The sequence below is a fragment of the Sorex fumeus genome, unplaced genomic scaffold, assembly GCF_029834395.1.
Source record: "Sorex fumeus unplaced genomic scaffold, SorFum_2.1 ptg000097l, whole genome shotgun sequence".
Lineage (NCBI taxonomy): Eukaryota > Metazoa > Chordata > Mammalia > Eulipotyphla > Soricidae > Sorex > Sorex fumeus.
In genome coordinates this window covers 1,587,864-1,610,981 of record NW_026606154.1, presented here as the reverse complement: position 1 = coordinate 1,610,981, position 23,118 = coordinate 1,587,864, and the positions used below count along the sequence as shown (strand labels likewise).

Sequence of the window (23,118 nt, the reverse complement as noted above, 5' to 3'; positions counted from 1 at the left end):
TTTCAAACAGCTGAAAGGGTTTGCTTCACTATTGATAATAACAGATCAAAGTTAGTGGTAAGAAATATTTTGGTGCTCTTCTGTACTTATTAAATGTTGTCCAGACTAATTGAGTCTTTGAAAAACACTTGAATTAAGTCTTTGAAAACATTTATTTAGACTCCCCCCCGCCTTTTTTTTTTAAATTATGGCTGACACTTGGTGGTACACAGGGTACACAGGGTTTACTCCTGGAGGCTCAGGGGGTCTTATGAGGTGCTGGGGATCAAATCCAGGTTGGCTGCCCGCAAGGCAAATGCCTTGTCTGCTGTACCGTTGTTTCAGCCCCTATTTAAACCTCTTGAATCTGTTACTAGTCAGGGTTTACTCCTTGGCAGTGTGCTCAGGGGTCACTCCAGGAAGGACTCGGGGCACCATATGTGGGTGCCAGGGCTCAACCCCAGGTCAGCCACATGCCAGGCAAGAGCCCTCGCTGCTGCAGCATCTCTCCAATGCAAGAATTTTACCTTTTGAAACTCAAACTTCATCTCATGCTTCACTTACATCACCTCGTCTGTCAGGTGTTTACCTTTGTCGTATTAGTTTTGGGTTTCTTTTCTGTGGCGCCGGGCCTGTGGGGGGCACCCCTGGCTGTGGTCAGGACTTACACTGGGCTCTGCTCTTGGCAGGCTTGGGGGACCACAAGGGGTGCCGGGGGGTCGAACTCGGGTCAGCCATGTGGGAGGCCGGTGCCTTCGCAGCTGCCCTGTCTCTCCGGCCCCCACACTGATGTTCCGTCTCAGCACCGAGGTGCCAGCCCTCTACTAGTGTCCTGAAGTTAACTTCTCGTCCACCTCTTCATTTCCCGGTCCTTTCTCCCAACGATACAGTACTTAAAAAATTTGCTCTAACAGTTGGTTGAAGCTTGGCACCCAGAATCAGAGGGGAGAAAAAGAGCACAATGGTTTATGAGCACGACCCGGTAAAAACAGGAAGGAGAAGAATCTAGGTCAGATAGGTTCGTGCAGATTGTTGGGAACTTAATGCTGTTGAGCATTTGAAGAACTGTGTCAGGGACTGGGATTTGGGCTGGGGCGTATATGTGAATGAATCACTCCTGAGCACAGAATGCAGAGCCGGGAGCAACTCCCTGAGCATTGCCGGGTGTGACCCGGAAAGCTAACAAAACAAAACACAGTTTCAGAAAGCAGTAAGGATTGTAAATTTATGTCTGATCATTTGTACTGAGTAGTTGATGGTGGGCTGGAGCGATAGCACAGCGGATAGGGCGTTTGCCTTGCACGCAGCCAACATGACTGACCCAAGTTCGATTCCTCCGCCCTTCTCTGAGAGCCCGGCAAGCTACCAAGAGTATTTCGCCCGCACGGCAAAGCCTGGCAAACTCCCCGTGACATATTCGATATGCCAAACACAGTAACAAGTCTCACAGTGTTGCTGGGCCCGCTTGAGCAAATCAATAAACAACGGGAGGACAGTGATACCAGTGATAGTTGATGGTGAATTTTTTTTTTGTTGTCCCCATGGTTGATGATACTTGATGATAAAAATGGTCAGTGTTAGGGCTCCTGTGCTCACTTCCCTCTGCTTTGTCTCTGCGTCCCTTCCTAAGCGTCCCTGACTCCCCTGACCCAAGGTAAGCTCAGTTCGGCAGGCCAGTCCTTAGTTCTGCTGTCTTTGACCATTTGCTGTTTTTGTGTTATGCTTATTCATATCCCAGACGTGTTAGAGGTTACTCTATATCTGTCCCTCTCCTGGCTGACTTCTGTTCGTGTAGGGGTTGACTTTGTCTTTTCTAGTAGCCCTGCAGTATCCCGTTGTGTCTCTATACCACAGTTTTAAATTTTTACATAGGAGTGCAGTGGTCTCTTTGGAGTAGAGTTTTTGGGCCCTCTGGGTAGATGCTCAGAGGGGGAGTTGCAAAGTTATATGGAAGTGCAGGTTTTTAAGGCGTTTCCACATTGTTTGCCAAAACTGTTGAACCAGTTTATATTCCCATCAGCAGTGGATGAGGGAGCTGGACACTTTCACTTTTTTTTTTTTTTTTTTGCTTTTTGGGTCACACCCGGCATATGGGATGCCGGGGATCGAACCTGGGTTGGCCGTGTGCAAGGCAAACGCCCTACCCACTGTACTATCACTCCAGCCCCTGGACTGTTTAACTTTGTGCTGCTCCTTTGAAAGGGGTGTTTGGAGAACAGTTATCAACTTTGCTCTCAGAGATAACGCCTATTTAAGCAAGGATTGCAATTTTGAGCAGTACCTTTGTTTTTTTAAAGCTTTTTGACAGGTCAGTAAAGACTTTAGTCAAAGCTAAAGTGAATTCATACATTTAAAATGGAATCCAGGGCCAGAGTGATAGCACAGCAGATAGGGCATTTGCCTTGCATGCGGCCGACCCGGGTTTGACCCTCGGCGTCCCATATGGTCTCCCAAGCACCGCCAGGAGTAATTCCTGAGTGCAGAGCCAGGAATAACCCCTGAGCATCACTGGGTGTGACCCAGAAAGCAAAATAAATAAATAAAATGGAATCCAAATACTAGAAAGTATCATACTTCCTATAATAGTCCCATTTTGAATTTTGACTTAATTCACATGTATGTTAGCTGAGGAATCTTTTTATAGTTTTTATCTCTTGCTTTGAGTCTCAGTGTTGCCTCTCAGAATTTTAGCACGAGGGCTAAGAAGTTTGCTTTAAATGTTGTAGACCTGGGTTTGGTCCCTGGCACTTGATACGGAGTCCCAAGCACCAGCAGAGCCCAGAGCCAGGTGTAAGCCCTGCTGGGTATGTGCCCTTAGTGCTTGTGACACCCATTCCCCCTAAATTATTAAGGAGATACCTATTTTAGAAACTATGGATTCACAGGAAGATGCAGAGAGAGGGGTACCATGAACAGCAGGAGTGTGTGTGTCTGTGTGTGTGTTTGTGTGTGTCTCTGTGTATGTGTGTCTCTCTGTGTGTCTGTGTGTGTCCAGACCCAAGCTTTATACTTGTAAGGCAAGTGCTTTGCTGCTGAGTACATCCCAGCCCACATCTGTAATCTCCCCCAGCAATCATTTGTATTTTGGGGGGGCCAATCCAGGCAGCGCTAAGGGGCTACTTTGGGTCCTGTGATGAGGCTGCCCCTGGGGTTCCCCAGGGGTCAAATTTAGTCTTGCGTCCTGCTTGCAAAGCATCTCTAGGACCCTAGGACCAGGAGGGCATGGTTTGTTGGACTTCATATTCTTTCATGTCACAGTTTTATAAGTTAGTGGCTGTTTTTTGTTTTTGCTTTTAGGGTCACACCTGATGATGCTTAGGGGTTACTCCTGGCTCTGCACTCAGGCATTACTCCTGGCAGTGCTCAGGGGACCATATGGGATGCCAGAGATTGAATCCAGGTCAGCCACTGTGCAAGGCAAACACCCTCCTCGCTGTACTATGCTCCGGCCCCCAGTTAGTGGCTTTCTAAGGAACATGGTTGCGGATAAATTGTGTTTTGTATATGGATCCTTATGTGCACATACATGCTTGGAAGAAATATATTTGTTGTATGTATTTTATACTTTGATTTCTGTTTTTCCATCACTCCTGGTGGTGCTCAGGGCTTACTCCTGGTTTTGTGCTCAGGGATCCCTTCTAATAGGTCCAGGGGACCAAACCGGCTTAGGCTGCTTGCAAGGCAAGCCCCCTGCCCACCGCACTGTCTTCCAGTCTCTGGATTCTTGGCTTTTTAATTTGATAGTTGTAAACCTTAAATTTTACATACCCAACAATTTCATTTTTTAAAGTTTTTTTTTTTTTTTTGGTTTTATTTTTGGACCGTACCTAGCTATGCTTAAGGGTTACTCCTGGCTCTGCCCTGGGGAATTACTCCTGGTTGTACTTGGGGGATCATATAGGAAGCTGGAGATTGAACCCAGGCCAGCTCCCTGCAAGGCAGGCACTCTCCCCGCCAGGCTTTCTTGACCCCTCTATCACTGTTTTTATTTTTTATTTACGTATTAACTGTATTTTGGGAGGTGTATTTTGGGACACATCCTTCACTGCTCACGGATTACTCCTGACTCTGCTCAGGAATCAGCCCTGAAGGTGCTCAGGGGACCATCCAGATGATGCCCGGGATCAAACCCAGGTGGGCCGTGTGTAAGGCAGGTGCCCTCCCCTCCCCACTGTACTGTCTCTCTAGCCCCACCTTCATGTTTAAAACTGCCGTGATCTCAAATGTCCGTGTAAGCATGGTCCCTGCGATGGTGTTGGAACCACAGACCCCATGCCTTGTGCCCTTTTCCTTTTTCTTTAGTTTTGGGTGACACCCGACAGTGCTCAGCGTCAATTCCCAGCTTTTCTTGGGTGGGTGTCACTCCTGGAGGGCCCACAAGGACTCCTGCCTACCTCTCTGGGCCCGCCTTGCCCCCCTACACTGATCACCTTTCTGGTGCTCAGCGGAAGTTTCTTGTTCCTTAAATAGCCTTCTCTGCCAGTCACACACCATGCACGGTTACTCGGCGCTGCTGGTTCCCCCCAGTCCTTTCAGCGGTTTCTCTTCATCATGGTATAGCTGAGTGCTTACATTACTAAAAATGTTAATGCTTATATTTATATGCCGATGATGGAAGAGGAATGCAGGGGAAAACAACCACGACTTGAAATTAGTGATTTTATTAAACTCAGTGAGGCTAAGAATACCAGATTCCATAGTTTATTTGATGCAAAAAGCTCTAAAAGGAACAACTGGGTCATCCTCACACTTAAGTATCATTTTAATATCTCATTATAAGAATGATAATGAGGGTCCAGAATGACCCTCATTCAGAATGAGGGTACAGCAGATAGGACACTTACCTTTGCACAGAGCCGACCCGGGTTTCATCCTTGGCATCCCATGTGAGGGTGCTTGGAGCCTCTCAAAACTGATCTCCGAGGGCTGGAGCGATAGCACAGTGGGTAGGGCGTTTGCCTTGCACACAGCCAACCTGGGTTCAATCCCCGGCGTCCCATAGTCCCATATGGTCCCGTGAGCACCGCCAGGACTAATTCCTGAGTGCAGAGTCAGAAGTAACAACTGAGCTCAAAATGCAAAATAAACAATTTTTTTTGGGGGGGGAGTGTAAACACAAAAAGGGACACAGCAGTCCGTCTCTCCTGCTGCCTGCGTTCGGTAGTCTCAGGCCCTTTCCCCATCCCAGGGAGGTCGGTGGTGGTGGTGGGGGAGGGGTCACACCCGGCAATGCACAGGGGTTCCTCCTGGTTTTGCACTCAGGAATTACTCCTGGCGGTGCTTGGGGGACCATATGGGATGCTGGGAATTGAACCTGGGTTGGCCAGGCAAATGTCATACCTGTTGTGCTATCACTCCAGCCCCCTATTTCTTTAAAAAAAAAAAAAAAAGATCCGCAAGCACAGAGCCAGGAGTAAGCCCTGAATGTGGGGCTGTGGTTCCAAACTGAAAACAAAATGATGATGAGTTCCCAGAGTCGCCTCTGAATAACAGACCCAGTCTGCTGTTACCTGGGGGCTCCCTCCTTGTGTATCTGCCCAAGTTTGTCCCCCCCTTGTGAAAATGGACTAGTTTTCCTCTTGCAGTTTATAAATATTTGTTTTTGGTGGGTTTGTGTGAGCCACCTTGGTAGGACTTTAGGAACAATGCTATGAAGGGGGGCTGGAGCGATAGCACAGCCGGTAGGGCGTTTGCCTTGCACGCAGCCAACATGGCTGACCCGGGTTCGATTCCCAGCATCCCATATGGTCCCCCGAGCACTGCCAGGAGTAATTCCTGAGTGCATGATCCAGGAGTAACCCCTGAGCATCGCCGGGTGTGACCCAAAAAGCCAAAAAAAAAAAAATGCTACGAAGGAATTAGAACCAGATCTCTGGTAGCCCTAAAATCTCTGGTAGTCCCCCTTTCTTTGGCTTTGGGGCCCTGCACAGGGCTCTAGACTTATCCTCCTGCCTCTGTACTCAGGGCCAAATTAAACTCAGGGCTGGGAATTGAACCATGGTGAGCTGAATGCAAGTTCCTTGCCCGCTGTTCGTATCCCTCTGGCCCCTAATCTCTGTTTTTGTTTCGGTGCCACATCTGTAGGACTTACTCCTGGTTCTCTACGAAGGGATCACTCTTGGGTGGGCTCAGGGTACCATGTGTAGAGCCAGGAATAGAACCCTGGTTTGGCTGTGTGCAAAGTTATTGATCTGTTTTGTTAAAAATAGAAACACGATGGTAAGAATCAGTATTCCATGTCACGGCTTTGCAGTCCGGACGCATTGGGAATTTGGGAAAAATCTGTGTCTGACTAACATTAAACAAAAGAACTAGACCAGAGTAAGTAATCTTACATATAATATAGGGTTAAGTATTTTGTGAAGCTTAAATATTTCAGTGTATTGTGTGTATGTGTAATTTTTGGACAAGGGCAGTAGTGGGGGTGCCCACCAAGCAGTGCTTAGAGGACTTGGGTCCACTCCCAGTGATATTTTTGGTTGTTTTCAGGTCACATCCAGCAGAGCTTGGGGGAATATTTCTGGCTCTGGTCAGGAGTGACCTGTGCTCAGGGGACCATATAGAGCAAGGCAAGGACCCCCCTGGCTGTACTATCTCTCCAGCCCTTATGTCATGCACTTTCAACAACCCTTCATTCTTTTTCTTTTGTGTGTGTGTGGGGGGGGGGGGGCGGTTACACCAGCAATGCTCAAGGGAGACTCCTGGCTCTGTGCTCAGGGATTACTCCTGACAGTGCTCAGGGGACCATATAGGGTGCCAGGGACTGAACCCCAGTCAGCCGTGTGCAAGGCAAGCCCCACACTCCCTGTACTTTTTGTTCGGGCCTAAAGCCCATTGATTTTTGTTTTGTGAAACCTTCGCAAGTAGTTACAAGGCGACGAAGGTGTATGCTTGTTACAGAAGGGAAATGAACTCATTATATATGGGTCAAGTTATATGTATATGTTGTCTTTTCTACAGCAAATACAGCATCAAGTGACCAGTGACTCACAGTGTGAAGCTGTTTATTTTTTGACACACCTGGTGGTGCTCAGGATTTCTGGCTGTGTACTTAGGGGTCACTCTCATGGGCTTGAGAACATACTCAGCATCGGGAAGTGACCAAGGGTTGGGTGTGTGCAAGGCCAGTGTCTTGCCCACTGTATTGTGTCTCTGGTCCCCGCTCTGATTCAAGACTGGGAATGCCTGTTGTGTGTTTTTGGGCACACCTGGTGTTGCTCAGGGCTTACACCTCACTTTGTGTTCTGGGCTCACTCCTGGCAGTGCTTGGGGAACCATATGTGGTCAGTCCGAGGGATCGAACCCAGTCAACTGCCTGCAAAGCAATCGTCTTTACTCCTGTATTCTTGTTCTAGCCCCAGAAGTGTCTGTTCTAAATAAGGCCCATTCTTTCCTTTTTTTTTTTTTTTTTGCTTTTTGGGTCACACCCAGTGATGCACAGGGGTTATTCCTGGTTCTGCACTCAGGAATCACTCCTGGCAGTGCTCAGGGGACCATTTAGGATGCTGGGAATTGAACCTGGGTTGGCCGCGTGCAGGGCAAACGCCCTACCCGCTGTGTTATCGCTCCAGCCCGCATCCTTTTGACATTAGTGTCCAGCAGGGCTTCATAAACTTGTGCCACTGGTGAGATTTTTTTCTTTTTGATCCACACTTGGTGGTGTTCAGGGCTTACTCCTGGCTGTGCATTCAGGGATTACTCCTGGTGGAGCTTGGCAATCTCTAGGGGGTGCTGGAGATTACACCTGAGCTGGCAGCGTGAGAGCAAGAACCCCGCCTGCTGTATTAATGCTCAAACCCCAAAGCTGAGAAGTTTTTATTGATCCCAGTCTTACAAATAAAACATTTACTGACAATGTATCATAAAGAAATTAAGTAAAAATAATTTTTTTCTGGGCCATGTCTGAAGGTATGTAAGGACTATACCCCGCTCAGTGTTTGGGGGTCACTCCTGGTGGTGCTCAAGGGCCCCTGATTATAATGCCGATGGATCGATTGATCAGTTGATCAATTCTAACAAGCACATACTCTGATGTGTTACACTGTCTTCCCAGCTCTTATTTGGCGCGCGCGCGTGTGTGTGTGTGTGTGTGTGTGTGTGTGTGTGTGTGTGTGTGTGTTGGGCCACATCTGGTGGTGCTCGGACTTAACTCCTTTGCTTAGGGAACAATCCTGGCAGGGCTTGGGGAACCTTAAGGGTGTCTGGGGTCAGACCCATGTAAGCTGCTTGTGAATCATGCCCCCTACCTGCTGTGCCAGTCCCTCCTTAAGCAAATTAAAAAAAAAAAGGTTCTATGTCCCCACCTTGGGTCATGACCCACAGTGTAAGGAGACAAGCGCTCGGAGCAAGCATCTCAGTAGTGCTTTATTCTGAAATGTGGGATCGGTAAGAAAGGGAGGGCTGTGGGCCTCGAGCTGGGACGGCAGCTAGTAGCCTTCCGCCTCTGAGGTGAGGTTGTTTTCAGGGGTGGGCATGTGACTGCCAGGTGGTGCCTCAGACCCGGATCACAGACATTAATGTCTCCTTTTCCTTTCTTTTCTTTTGAAGGTTTGGGCCTCATGGGATCCCTGTGACAGTATTTCCCAAAAGGGAATATAAGGACAAACCCGAGGCCACGCAGCTCCAAAGTAGTACATTCCAAGATGGGCCCGAGGTCAAGTGTGAAGCCAATGGTGCTGTTCCCAACGACCCTTCTCCCGTCCCGCCTCCCGAGCCCAGCCTGGCCGCGAGCCCGTGGGCCTCCAAGCCGCCGCCGCTCTTCCACGAAGGCGCGCCTTACCCTCCCCCGTTGTTTATCAGGGACACGTACAACCAGTCGATACCTCAGCCGCCGCCTCGGAAGATTAAGCGACCCAAGCGGAAAATGTACAGGGAAGAGCCCACGTCGATCATGAACGCCATCAAGCTCCGGCCCAGGCAGGTCCTCTGCGACAAATGCAAGAGCAGCGTCGTGGCGGAGAAAAAGGAGATCCGGAAAGGGAGCCACGCCGGTGACGCCTCCAAGTACGAAGACAAGAAACGGAGGCACGACAGCGTGACGACCGTCAACAAAAAACTGAAAACCGACCCGAAGGTGGACGGGAAGCACCAAAACGAAAGCCAGCGGAGAAGCGCCGCCGTGGTCAAGGTCGCCAGCATGGCCCACGGCAGGGGCCGGGTGGTGAAGGTGCCCGCCCAGGCGAACACGTCGAAGGCGCAGCTCAGTACGAAAAAGGTGCTGCAGAGCAAGAACATGGACCACGCCAAGGCGCGCGAAGTGTTGAAAATGGCCAAAGAGAAGGCGCAGAAGAAGCAGAGCGAGACCTCCACGTCGAAAAGCGCGCACTCGAAAGTCCACTTCACCCGCCGCTACCAGAACCCCAGCTCAGGTGCCCTCCCGCCCCGGGTGCGCTTAAAACCGCAGCGGTACCGCAACGAGGAGAATGACTCTTCCCTGAAGGCGGGCCTGGAGAAGGTGCGCGGCGGCAAGGTGGCCCCCAAGCCCCCGGCCCGCTGCACCTCCACCCGCGCCGCAGGTGAGGCCCCTTCCGAAAGCCAGAGCCCCTCGCCGGGCGCCGGACCGGCCCGCGGGGAGGCTCGGGGCGCTGGTGAGCAGGAGGAGCCGCAGACCGCGGGCAGCCGGGGTGGCAGGAGCCAGCTCTCGGTGTACGTGGCCCTAAACCAGAGGCGCGGCTCCCCCAGCGCTTCGGTGTGGAGCGGCGATAGCTCCGAGGACCCGCGCTCCTCCGCCTCCGAGGGTAGCTCCCCCGAGGGCCTGGCCTTTCCTGCGGGCGGCCTGCATGCGCCGTCCACCTCCTCCGCGCCCTCCTCTCCTCCGCGGGAAGAGAAAAAGCTCAGTGATTCCTTGAAAATGAAAGTCTTTTCCAAAAACGTCTCTAAGTGCGTCACGCCAGATGGCAGGACCATCTGCGTAGGGGACATTGTCTGGGCCAAGATCTATGGTTTCCCCTGGTGGCCCGCCCGGGTGCTCTCCATCACTGTGAGCCGCAAGGATAACGGGCTCCTGGTCCGCCAGGAGGCCCGCATTTCCTGGTTCGGGTCCCCCACCACCTCTTTCCTTGCTCTCTCGCAACTCTCCCCCTTCCTAGAAAACTTCCAGGCGCGCTTTAATAAGAAGAGAAAGGGCCTGTACCGCAGGGCGATCACAGAGGCGGGCAGGGCTGCCGAGCAGCTGACCCCCGAGGTGCGGGCTCTGCTGACCCAGTTTGAGACCTGACCCTCCCCCCGGACAGTAAGGTAGGCGAGCACAGCTGTGGGGCCCGCGGGCCTGCGAGTCCAGTTAGGAGCGACTTGCGTGAGGGGACTCGGCCCAGGGGAGAGGGCAGGGTGGGGGGGAATCGCCCTCATTTGGCTGCTTTTCTTTTAAAAAAAAAATTACTGACCTCTGATAGCCATTTTCAGACTGAGACACTTCAGCTGAGCAAGCGTTGGGCTTTTGTCTTCAGGAAGTGAGACCTTAGCAGTATTTTCCAGTTTCGGAGTCTTAAAAAGCATCCCCAGGTTGCAGGAGCCATAGCCTCAACGGAAAATGAATATTTGCAGGGACTCTTCATTGCCATTTGTACCTGAGTGTGTATGAGTGTCGCATACACACGGATCACACAAAACCCGTCACTGTGTGACATCAGTGGATGCTCGGGACCGCAGGAAGGGCTGGTGAGCTGGGGGAGCAGTGTGGCTATTTCATGACTACTTGGTGTTATTTTATTTTATTTTTTTTAAATTAATGAATACTTAGCCGTTCTGTGTGCAGATTGGCGTAAGAGTTTGAGACTTAGGTGTTTGACAGATGGAGATTCTTGCTCTTCGTTCTAGACTGGGAAACTTGCCCAGTGCTCACTTGGGCCAACGATGGTCCAAGGCTGGCTCGGTTTGAATCGTCACTGTCGCCCAGTAGGGAACGTAACAAAAATTTGTGAACTTTTGGCTTGGGCCGTTTAGATAGGTGTGTTTTTGGATATGTAAATAGTTGATTGCTAAATTTGGTCAGATTTCTCCTGACTGGCTGTTCCTAAATTCTTAGGATACGTCCTGGTAAATTACACTTTGTGAATTGTCATGTGTAATTGTTGCATTTTTGGATGTACCTAATTTGATGATTAAAAAAAATTTCCGTTTAAGGTATCTGTTTGCAGGTCAGAAAATGAGAAAATGTAATTGTGTAATGCTATGAAATGTATCAAAACAAAGTTGTAAATAAAATCAACTAAATCCAAATTATTTGTGTGTGTTTCTCAAAAAGCTTTGAAAATTTTTAAGATGGTAGAGAATTACTCTTTGTAATAGCATGTAGAGAAGGTCAAAAATCAAAGTTATTACCCTACTTGCCCCATCTGGGAATATTTTATCTGAGCATTGATGGAAATCAAACTAATAACTGATCAATCAATATCTTAAAATGAGGTGTGTAGCTTAGAGGTCCGACATGCTTCTTCAATTGAGGCTTTCAGACAGTGTGTAGGTTTGAATTTTTTTTAATTTTTAGTTTTACTATTGCATTATGCGCTTCCGTTTTTTCCATGTGGATAACGGCAGTTATCGCTAGCGTGCGGTCTCTGCCTCAGCTGTCTTTACTTCTGGGGCTAGTAACTAAGCTCACATTTTCCAACATGGCCCATCTGTCCTCAGATTTGATTCCGTTTACGTTTTTAGTGTACTGTTGGTGGATTATATATCCGATTGCCTGTGGAGGCAGATCCTTCAAGACTTTAAAAAATAGCTCATGCCTTTTATAAGAAACTTGAAAATTTGCTATACTATCAGTTTGACATGTCAGAAGCTTGAGAAACTGTGGCTGACTAATACAACTTTTTAGTTATGAATTAAAGAAAAAGTCAATGGAATGGAAAAATGGGCAGTTACAGACTTGCATGGTGTATGTCCTGATTTCTGTACATGCAAGTGAGAATTGTGGGGAATGAAGTCAATGCTTTTTGATTATAATAACACACATTTGTAAAAAAAAAATCATTGTTTCATTTGAGTATATTCTTTCCTGCAAACAGAAACCACTCTCCTGTTTAAGAATTCTTTGATTCTAACAGGTTGGAAGTAGCTTAGTGTGGTTGAAGGGTTTTAGACTTTGTTTGTTTCAGTTAGTAAGATGGTTTTTACAAGGTCAGAAAGATTTAAACATGCAGCAAAAAGCTAACCTAAAATAGAATTTCTCAGGGATGGTGCACGATTCAGGTGAGTTTGGACTGGGTATTGAAACATAGACATGTGCTTCGACAAATGAGCTCTTGCTTAAATTTGACAAAGAAGCTTGGAAAAAAGAATCATGATTGTTGAGTACAAAAGGAAACAGACTTAAATATCCCAGTCATGCCTTTAAGAAAAGGTCGAAACATAATCATAAATGTGTGCAATACAGTTTTGTTTAGGCCTATTGATCCCGGCACTTGTATTTTCAGATTATTCGAGCAGGGCCTGGCACAGGGTCTGTCTGTGTGGGGACTCTCGGCTTAGTGCTTGGGGGGTCAAGCATCAAACCCCGACTCTCCACCTGCAAGGCAAGTGCTCGACCATTGGCCCACGTCCCTTGCCCCCTCCTCGGTTTTGAACTGGTAATTGTCCAAAGTTTGAATGGGGTAACAAGTTGTAAAGAAACTTCTATCAGCTTAAAATGTTTCCAGATGTGAAGAAGCTTTTCCCAAAAAGCTGCCTATTAAATATTTTACTCACATGAAAATATCGTAAGCAGTTAAGTTGGTCCGGTTTCTACTGCAGGTGGAGGTAAGAGCTGAGTTGGGTGATGGTAGCCCTTTTATTCTTGTCCGTTTCTATTTAAAATTATAAAAGGTGGACCTCTGTATGGAGATAATCAAATGGATATTTATCCCCCGCTGCAGAGAGAAAACTAGAGTTAAGAGCAGACAAAACAAAAGCTTGCTAATATCAAAGTTTAGCAAGGGAGAAGCCAAGTGGAGTAAGAAGTGTTAAAAGAGGTAAAAAAATGTCTTCGTTTCTAGAAATTCTAAGACACTTAGAGCATCAGAATCTTTGTGCCTGCCCTGTTTCTTAGGGACCTCTGCTTCGCTCGTAAGTAGACCCAAACCATAGACCTTAAACAGACGCATGGGAAGTGAGATGCAGAATTTACGGGTCTGGAGGCCACGTGGACGCGCCTCATGGTGCTTGTTCCCGTGTGATGGGGGCTGAGTGGGGGTCTCTGAGGAGGAGAACACGGGGAGGTGCTCAGGGACCATATGCTGTGCCAGTATCAGGGTCAGCCCCTGGAGGCTCCCAGGCTATCTGGGAAAGTTGATTGATGCTGGTTTGATTTAGGGTCACCTTGGATGTGGACCTAGTTAGTGGTGTGCCCGCCAGGAGGACTCTCACTTCTCAGGTGGGCAGATTTCCGGTTGGTTTTAGGACTGCATTAACTTCGTCCTAAAGTCTCACTTAGCTCCTATACTTCCCCTGCCACGATTTTCCTGGAGTATCTAGAGATCTTAAGAGTAATAGGACAGATGAGCAAAGGATACAATGTTACTCAAGGCCAGGAATACTTGGAGTTAGTAGGTGAGCGTTTCTAAGTTAGGGACCCAAGGTGTTGGCTCCCGGTTGAGTGGGCCATGCGTATACTACTGGCCGTGGTCTGATGGCATGTACGTACCTGCCTTTAGAGTCTATCACTGAAATGGCAGCTGGAAATAAGGAATCTGTCGTTTAGATCTAGAATGGGGTGACTATTTTATTTATTTTATTTTATTTTATTTTTTGTGGTTTGTTCTGTGTTATTTCACTTTTGGTGTATTCACTTTTAGTTAGTATCCAGAAGAGGCTCTCAGGCTATCTAGGAAAGTTGATATTCTCTGATTTAGGGTGATTCTCTGATTAAGGGTGTGTGTGTGATGTCGAGTTTTAGAGTAGATTTTTGGTTAGACCCAAGCAGAATTTAATTGGTTGTGGGGAGATAAAAAGGAAAAGAGGAAAACCTAAACAGAAAATTAACCAGGATTTTCTGTTTTTCCATAGTGACTTGGAAGGCTAATACTGCTGAATTTATAGATGACCCGCTCTTGTACTTCTGTAAAAATACTTTTGTAAAGCTCTGCTGTGTGAAACAGGCCTGTTGAAAAATATCTGATTTTGGGGGCTGGAGATAAGATGGTATAAAAGCCACCATAGGTGCTGGAGCGATAGCACAGCGGGGAGGGCATTTGCCTTGCACGCAGCCGACCCGGTTTCGATTCCCAGCATCCCATAGGGTCCTTTGAGCACCGCCAGGAGTAATTATTGAGTGTAGAGCCAGGAGTAACTCCTGTGCATTGCCGGGTGTGACCCAAAAAGCAAAAATAAATAAATAAAAAGCCACCATAATTATGCAAATCAGATTTTAAAATGTTTAAAAAACTAACCCTCTGCTCACAGAGATTCCTATGCAGAGCCAGGAGTAAACCCTGACCTCAGCCAGGTGGGGCCCAAAAGCCTAAAACAAAACCAGGCAAGACCCAAACCAACCAGGAACCTGCTAAGCAGGGGCCAGAACGGGAGAGGCAGCTCTGCGCCAGAGTGGGTCCCCCCCAGCTCCTCACCGGGTGTGGTCCAAAGCCGCCGAACCAAGCCCTCCGGCTCCGGGAAGGAATAGACTGGAACCAAGGATTTGGCTTGCATGGGGGCAGGGGCGGGGTGGTGGTATTGCCCTGTGGCTTGTGAAGGTGGGAGCCCTTTGCCTTCCAGTGCTGGGACTTCCAGCGGGGGCTCAGCACGGCGTGTTCACACCAGGCTTCCGGCTTTCAGGCGCTGGGTGGACGGGACAGACGGCTGAGCCTGGCAGGCATCTGCCACCGAGCGGCTCTCCGGCAGGTGACCCCCACCAGGGAAAGGAGAGAACAGTGCCCCTCTGGAGGCCGCTGGGGGCTGTGGACTCGCCACGCTTGTGCAGCGACGGGACCTTCTAGGTGAACCCCGGTACCCCCAGACTCCCTTGAACCCCACGAGGTGGGGATCCCTGAACACAGCCTCCGGGGGAAGCCTTGGGCCCCAGTCTGTCCTTGGGCTCTGGGACTGGGCAGGGCCTTCTGGCTGCTGGAGGCATTTGGTGTGGAGGTTGTGTTGACCGGACAGCCCATAGCAGGCGTCAGGTTTCAGCTCGGCCCCCTCTCCCCTGGCACAAGTGCCCGGAGAATCCTGATGGTCCGCACAGGGCCTCTGTGGGTGTTCTTGCTGCTTGGGCACTCACGGCCCCTCCCGCCCGGCCCGCAGCCGGGCCCCCTGCCGGGAAGGAGGCTCTGTGCACTTGAGGTCGGCTTGGGAATTTCACCCGGCGATACCCAGGGCTTATTTCTGGCTCTGCACGCTGCCGTTACTTCTGGTGGTGCTCGGGGTCCACAGGCCTGAACCCGGGTCAGCTTTGTGCAAGGCAAGCGCCCGACCTGCTGTACTATGTGTCTGGTCCCCCTCCCTCCTACCCCCTTTCTTAAGAATAATAAAGGGTCGTACCCGGCAGCACCACTTCTTCCATGGTGTGGGCCTAGCAGTGCCGGGGTCTGCAGGGAGGCGCAGGGCTGGGCCTGGAGGTGGCTGGGGAGGATGGGGGCAGGGTCTGCAGCACGCGGCTTTGCTTGACCCCCTGAGCCTCGCTGCTTCCGGGGTGGGCCCCTGTGACCCACCAGGCTGTGCTTGGGGCTTCCTCCTGGGTCTAGGGGTTCACTCCTGGTGGGTTCACTCCTGGGGTGCTGGTGACCAAACGTGGATGGCTAAGGGCAGCGTCCCCCCGCGTCCTCTTCTGCCCCTCCCTTGGTGTTCTAGTAAACACTTCATGGAACGGTGAAGAAATGAATGTAAATCGTATCACTCCTTCCTTGTCTCGCGGCTGCTGTGAGTGAGGAGGAGACGGCATCGCTCTGTTGGGGAGGGGAGTGGGCTCTAGTCTGCGCCTGGGCTCTGACGTGCTGCTGATTGGGGCCTTGATTGCCCCCCCATCCCCGCCCCCACAGTTCATTTGGTTTAGGAACACTGTGTTCCTCTCGGGAGTGATTCTAGTGTACTTCCGGGTGTGTGTGTGTGTGTGGTGGGGTGTCACTCCCCGCAGTGCTCCTAGGACCATGTGATGCCAGGGATTGAGTCCAGGCCTCCTACCCTCCGACCCCTCCCCAGTTCCAGGCGGCTGGGTTTGTAATCGTGGGATCCAGCCTGGTGTGTCATATCCCGGTGAGTCTTAGAATACAGGGAATAACCGCAGTCTGTCCAGAGCCCTCGAAGGAGCATGTCTGAGGATTCCATTGACTTGAGCACGCGCAGAGTCTGCTTGGCATGCCGGCCCCTCATTACCATGTCGTCCCCGTCCTCCAAATATTAGCAAAACAGCATGGTTATTAAAAAATGAGCCACTGCACACCTCCACTTGCTTCCTGCCATATCGTAATAAGAGATCTACATTGTGTGTTCAGGCTAACAATGACTTGCATAGACTCATAACCGGGGTTTTTTTGGGGTGTGGGGAGAGGCACACCTAACTGGGTCCAGGGATCGATCACTTCCTGGCCGGGCTCCCGGTACCGCACTTGGTGCTGAGGGCCGCGACAATCACAGCACCTGCCGTCCTGTGTCTCTGCCCCGCAAGCACTTGCCCTTGAGCTCCGTGACCTCTCCCGTACTTGCTGCTGTTGGTGGCCGTGATTGCCGGTGTGGTGAGCGAGGGCCTGTTGCGTGCAGCCTTCCCACCACCATGATCTCGCGCTTCCAGACTCGCTGCTCTCTAAAGGGGAACGTCTCATGGCCTTGTGCTCATTGACCCTTGGTGTGTCTGCTGTCTTCTGGCAGGCGTTGCCCGTGCTGCAGAGAAGCTTCCTCTGAAGGGATAAACACGCTCTGGGTGCCCGTGACACTGCGGCCTGTCGTGAAGGGACCCACTGAGGGATCCTATCTTTGTTGTTTGTTTATTGTTTGGTGGGGGTAGAGGGATGGAGCTTGGGAGTGACCTTGGCTGTGTTCAGCGGGTCGTGTGTGTGTGTGTGTGTGTGTGTGTGTGTGTGTGTGTGAGAGAGAGAGAGAGAGAGAGAGAGAGAGAGAGAGAGAGAGAGAGGATTCAAACCTGTCCTGGCCATAAGCGAGGCCAGTCCTCTAAGCCCCACGCTGTCCCTCTGGCTCTCGGAGCACTGAGCACTGAGCGTTCTCTTCCCCTCAGCATGACTTGAGGCAGCCCTGCGCCCAGGGGAAGATACACCTGGCCCCGGGGCTGCGGCAACTAGTGTGAAAATGCATTTTTTTCTGACCAGGATGTGTCTGTAGTTTGAACACTTCTCAGACTATAGCTCCTTTAGGCATGGAAGGAGATTCTGGAGAGTGGGAATTGAGACTATTTGGTTCTTCTGCTTACGGGCCGAGAGGTGAAAAAATTCTTTTTATGGCTTTGCACTTGGTTTCTCCTGTGATTGCCGTTGGGGTGATAGTTAATCTTATTTGACTTTGTGCTCATTACACTTTCCTGAATTTAAGTTTCCTTGGGAGCTAAAGGGTGAATAACCTGTTAAGTCTGAAGAAAATTCACTGTCACTGTGCTCCCTTTTGTTCATTGATTTGCTCGAGCGGGCCCAGTAATGTCTCCATTTTGAGACTTCTTGTTACTGTGTTTGGCATATTCTCAGTTAAAATTCAGAATTACGGATCAGGTGTATATATAGTCTCCTTTTGTCCCAGAAAACCCTGTTACAATGTTTTGATTATTTGTTCTTCTGATTTAAAATACATAATTTTTTGTTTGTTTTTTCGGGTGACACCAGAGGGGTTATTCCTGCCGTGCTCAGGGGTCACGCCCATTCATGCCCTGGTGACTACGTTCAGGGAAAGGCAGTCTCACTCAGCCTGCTGTGTTGACCCCCCCCCAGTACTGCTTATTCATAAGACATAATAAAAATAACTAATAATAAATTAAAATTTCCTAAATTAAATTTTAAAATAAACTAATGAAAATTATTATTAAGCATTTGCTTATTTAAGATATGTTAAGGACCGAACATGATTTAAAGCAGTGATCTCACAATTGGACTACGTGGACGGCGTAGATGATATTTTACTTTAATTCAAGTTCTTTTTGTTTGTTTGTTTTCAGGGGCTGGAGGTAGCCCCGCGGGCAAATTGCTTGCCTGGCATGCAGCTGACACCCCATATGGCCCCCTGAGTCTGCCAGGACTGGTGCCTGCGTGCAGAGTCAGGAGTGAGCCCTGAGCACAGCCAGGCGTGGCCCCCGCCCCCCAGTCAGGCCTGGGGGCTGCAGAGAGGGTTCGAGGGGGTGGAGTGTACATGCTCTGTGTGGACGCAGCCCAGGTCCCATTCCTGGCCCCACATGGGGCTCTGAGCAGGGAGGGGTCACCGCTGAGCTGGCCGGAAGCCCTGAGCCCTGTGGGGTGTGGCCCCTAGACGGTTACCAGGCTTTCCCTGGGGGTGTGGCTCAGTGGTGGCGGACCCCATGCCCTGCATGTATGTAACCTGGGTTCAGAGTTCAGGCCTCGGAAGTTTCAGGCCTTTAAGGGCCCGGATCGCTAACCATCACCTAACCTGCCCCCAGGTAGCCCTGTAGCATCGCGGGGGCTGGAGCCTACACAGGCTTCTGACGGAATCCTTCCCTGCACCACGCCTCCTGTCAGGAGTGACAGCTGTGGTCAAGGCGTCTTCATGCAGGCGCCTGGCATGGGGTGGGGGAGGGGGGCGTGCAGTCCTGCCCGCTACCCTGTGCTTGGCGCCGTGCCAAGGTCACTGCTCAGCTCAGGCGTGTGGTGGCCCTCTGCAGAACAGGGCTTAGCGCTCAGCAAGATGCGGGCGCTGACCTCAGCCCACCTGGAGTGTGGGGGGACCAGGACGGCCCGCAGTGCTTGGGCGTGGTGCAGTGCTCGGCCCGCAGTGCTCGGCTAGTTTGGTGAGGAATGTTTTGCCAAGGAGGGCAGTGCCCCTGCTGTCCACCTTCTGCAGAATCCATTTGGGCTGGAGAGTGCCCTCTCCTGGCCAAGCCTGGGGGTACACACCTCGCCTGAGTCTCTTCCTCCCCAGGGCTGTACTTTGGTTCAAGGAAATGGGAAAGTTATCTGGATCTGGGCGGCTTCAACTTTCCCTACCTGGGATCCCTTTTTGCCGGTGAGATTTTTTTTTTTTTTCCCCTTTATTTTATTTTATTTTTTTTAAAGTTGTAGATTTACAATTTTTTGTGCTTTGGTTTCAATTATACAATGATCAGATACCCATCCCTCCACCAGTGCCCATTTTCCACCACCATGGATAATATCCCTCCCACCCCCATCCCCCCATCCCCCCGTCTCTGTGGCAGGGCAATCCCCTGTGTTCTCTCTCTCCTTTTGGGTGTTGTGGTCTGCAAAAGAGGCATTGAGTGGCAAACATGTTCAGTCCATAGTCTACTTTCGACATGCATCTCCCCTCCTGGGAGGATCCTCCAAACATCCTTTATTTGGTGCTCCCTTCTCTATCTGAATAGCCCTTTCCTCTAGGATACCCGGCTGGCCTCTAAGTTATGGAGTAATCCTCCTGGTGCTGATCTCAGCTATTCTTGGGTATTAATCTCATACTTTGTTACTTTATATCCCCCAGATGAATGCAATCTTTCTATGTCTATCCCTCTCTTTCTGACTCATTTCGCTTAGCATGATACTTTCCATATTGTACCACTTGTATGTAAATTTCATGACTTCATCTTTTCTAAGAGCTACATAGTACTCCATTGTGTAGATGTACCAAAGTTTCTTTAACCAGTCATCTGTTCTTGGGCATTCAGGTTTCTTCCAGTTTCTGGCTATTGTAAAGAGTGCTGCAATGAACAAACAAGTGCAGATGTCACTTCGACTATACATTTTTGCCTCTCTGGGATATATTCCCAGGAGTGGTATTGCTGGGTCAAATGGGAGCTCAATTTCTAATTTTTTGAGAATCGTCCATACTGTTTTCCAGAAGGGCTGAACCAGTGGACATTCCCACCAACAGTGAAGGAGTGTCCCTTTCTCGCCACATCCACGCCAGCATCGGTTGCTTTTGTTCTTTTGAATGTGGGCCAGTCTCTGAGGTGTGGCCGGTGAGATTTTTACACAGCCCACTATATAGGTATACATATATAGGCAAATGAAACATTTTTTTGGGGGGGTGAAACTCCCCCCCTCGCCCCTCTGACAGACCACCGTGGATTCAGACTGTGGGCAGTGAGACGGGCAGGTCTGTCTGTCTGTCTGTGCAGCCCTGCCGAGTGGAGGAGGCCGTCCCGCCAGCAGCCGGTCATTCTCCAGAGCAGAGCAGGCCACTCTGAAAGCTGCCTTAGCGCCCGTCCCTTCTGCTTCTTGTCTTTGCTGGCCGGGCGCACTGCACACAGGGGAGAGTTTGAATGGGTGAAAATGATTTCACTGATCCTTGCTTCTGTGGGTGTGCTGTGAGCTTTAGGCAAAAACGTTTCTCCTGGACAGGCGGGTCACTTTGCAGAATCATGTCTAGGAGCGACTGCGTATTTGCAGAGGGGAAGTAGATCATGGGTTTTCTTATTTTCACTCTCTCGGTCTTGGTCATTGAGGGTTCAGGACTGTAACGCAGTCATCGTAATTAAGTGATTGTGTAAGAATGTATATACAGATGTGAGCACATACGTACCTATATATTATGTATATATTCTTGGTGTGTGAACCTCAAACCATTGTCAAGAGAAACAAGTCAAAACTAAAGGGGCAAAAGATGCTGCGAGAAAAAAATACATGTATGAAAACCTGGGAAATATATAGAAGGTTTGTTTTAAGCGCTTCAAGGGCTGCACACGTTTGGGAGTTTTTATTCTGCTTTCGAACTCCTGGTCTGTTTCCGGCCTGGAGAACGGCCTCACCCTACGGTGTGTGTGGATGGTGGGCTTGGCTGTGGGGGCGTGTGTGGGTTTGTATGTGGGACGGAAAGGACAGTTTATGGAGAGCCAGACTAGGACGATCCGGCTGCCTTTCCTGTAGAGGGGTTGGTACGGCGATCTTTCGAGGCAAGTGTTGTTTAGTTTTCTGCACCTCACGCAGGAAATCACGGGACCTGCTTTTAATCTTTGGCTTCACAGACAACGTGAATGGGACTCAGTTTGGTCAAGTACTGAGTCTTAAAAAGAAGGAAGTGGACTTACGCATGGATTGGTGGTTTATCCTTTTTTTTTTATAAACTGGGAATATTTGCTGACACCAACATATTGGCATGCCGTAGTCCTCAAAAATAACTATTATGTCAAGTTTCACTTGTTAATTATTGTTTCTCCAGAACCAGGACTACCCTTTACCCGTCTTCCTCCCTGCCCCCGCCCCCCCTTCCATTCTGCTGTGTGTGGTTTTCATGGCTAGAGGTCACTTCCCAATGTTTGAGAAGGAACCCAATAGAATGCTTCCTAGGCCTCGGTTCAGAAGTGAGTATAAGACCAAGATCGCTGAGAGCAGGAAGGTGCTTTCTTGGAAATTTTGCAAATGCAGTTGGTACTGGGGTGGGGTTTTCTTTTCCTTTCTACATTCTATTCTGTGTGTTGTCTGTTAATCCATCTCGAGTACCATCTCTTTGGCTTAAAAATACACGAAGACAGAGAGTCCTCCCCCTCTCCAGATCATAGCTCTTCCGGAATTCAGGCTCTTACTGGGGACGTGGGGTCTAGGCTTGCAACAGTCAGGTTTGGGGTGCAGAGGGCAGAGCCTCACAGTCTCACGAGGAGGTTGGAGACGCTGTGTGTCTGTCGGCGAGTGTTCTCGCGAGCCTGCTGTGTTGTCTCTGCTGCCGACCGGGTGGGGTGGAGCAGGCCGGCTGTCTCCGTCTAAGGCGCTCTGCCTCCTGCCGCCCCTCTGCCCCGGTTCCGTGTGTGGACAGTGGCGTCTGGCTGACCCCTCCTATCCCGGACATGTTTCTGCTGCTTCAGTCTGCAGGTAGCGAGGCCAGAGAAAGGCTCCCTTGGCCTCCTAGCTGCCGGCCTCCCACGCTTGGCATTTCGCTTGTGAAATAGCGACGGAAAGGCACAGCTGGCCCTCTCACCAGGCAGATCGTCAGGAAAAATACCCGTAACGAGTACAAACTGACGGAAGGTGACAGCCACTTTATTTGGGTTGAGACTTGGCCAGCTTACAGCATAGGTGCTGTGGTTTTAAGTGGCAGTTATTTTTTTTTCAAGTGTGACTGCCTTAACGTCAGGTATGAGCCACGGCTCTCCAGGGCTTGCTTTGACAACAAAATCTTTTTTTTTCATCTCAGATAATACTCGTGCTTAACTGCATTTTCTTCCTCTTCTTTGCTATATTTCAGCACAAAGACATTAGCAGGCCGCTGGTTTCGTGGACCTGTACCAAATCCCACAGCGAACAGCAGAGCTTCAGGACTGAATGCAGTTGGAGCCTCATTTTTAAAGCTGCACTAAGAAGTAGTGTTTAAAACCAACAGTCTATACAGGGGCACTTTCAGACTGTGCTATGCGAAACTGAAGAAAAGGTATTAGGGGAATATTTTATTACAAAAAACAAAACAAACAAACCACCCACCATGAACTATTGCAATAAGTTATGCATGAGAGAAGTGATGAGATACGCATACAAAGAACTGACTTGAATTTTATGTTTGAAGAGTCACTGACAGGAACTTCCTCCGAACAGTGAAGTTCTTACCAAGACCGTTTGGACAGGCCTTCAAGGCGTGGGATGGCGGCAGAAATGTGGAATTATTTTTCATACTCAAATTTTGTTTTCTTCCTAAGGTTTCTGTTCATTGGTTCAGATGTGAGCAAAAAAGGTGTTCTCGAAAGTGGCTGTTGGCCTCCGCGCCAGCAGCCGCCCCCTGTGCGGAGACCCCTGTCCCTTCAGGTGCCGGCGGAGGCCAAGGGGCCCAGCGCCTCGACGAGAACGTGGCCCCCTCCTGTCCTGGATGCTGAGGCAGGGCGGTGTTGCCGTGACTCTGTTTGCTTGTTAGAACATTGTAAGATGTATTTATTTGCCACCAGTATTGATCATTTCGTGCACATTTTTGTAACGACCTTCTTCCCTTTCAGACTGACTTGAAAGTGGACAGTAGGCTAGGGTGGGTCCCGGAGTGAGCCTGCAACGCTCCCGGCAGCTGGCTCTAAGTTCTACTGCGCTAGAGAGTTTGCTTTCCTTCATCTCCCTGCCCTCATGGTTTTAGCTGGTTCACAGAATGTGCCCCTCGGGATGT

At 49.8% G+C, this 23,118-nt stretch overlaps 1 protein-coding gene across 2 annotated transcripts in view; it reads left to right on the top strand.

Annotated features, from left to right (window-relative positions):
• PWWP2A (PWWP domain containing 2A) overlaps positions 1-22,744 on the top strand; it is a 40,021-nt gene extending 17,277 nt beyond the window's left edge. Inside the window, exons 2-3 of one of the 2 annotated variants that reach the window (XM_056133090.1) lie at positions 8,527-9,494; positions 22,222-22,744. In XM_056133090.1, coding sequence (XP_055989065.1) covers positions 8,527-9,494; positions 22,222-22,235 — 982 coding nt within the window. In that variant the 3' untranslated portion in view covers positions 22,236-22,744. Of the gene's footprint in view, positions 1-8,526; positions 10,199-22,221 lie in introns of those variants that run through there. The other variant, XM_056133089.1, reaches the window with a different exon arrangement.
• The last annotated feature ends 374 nt before the right edge of the window (positions 22,745-23,118 follow it).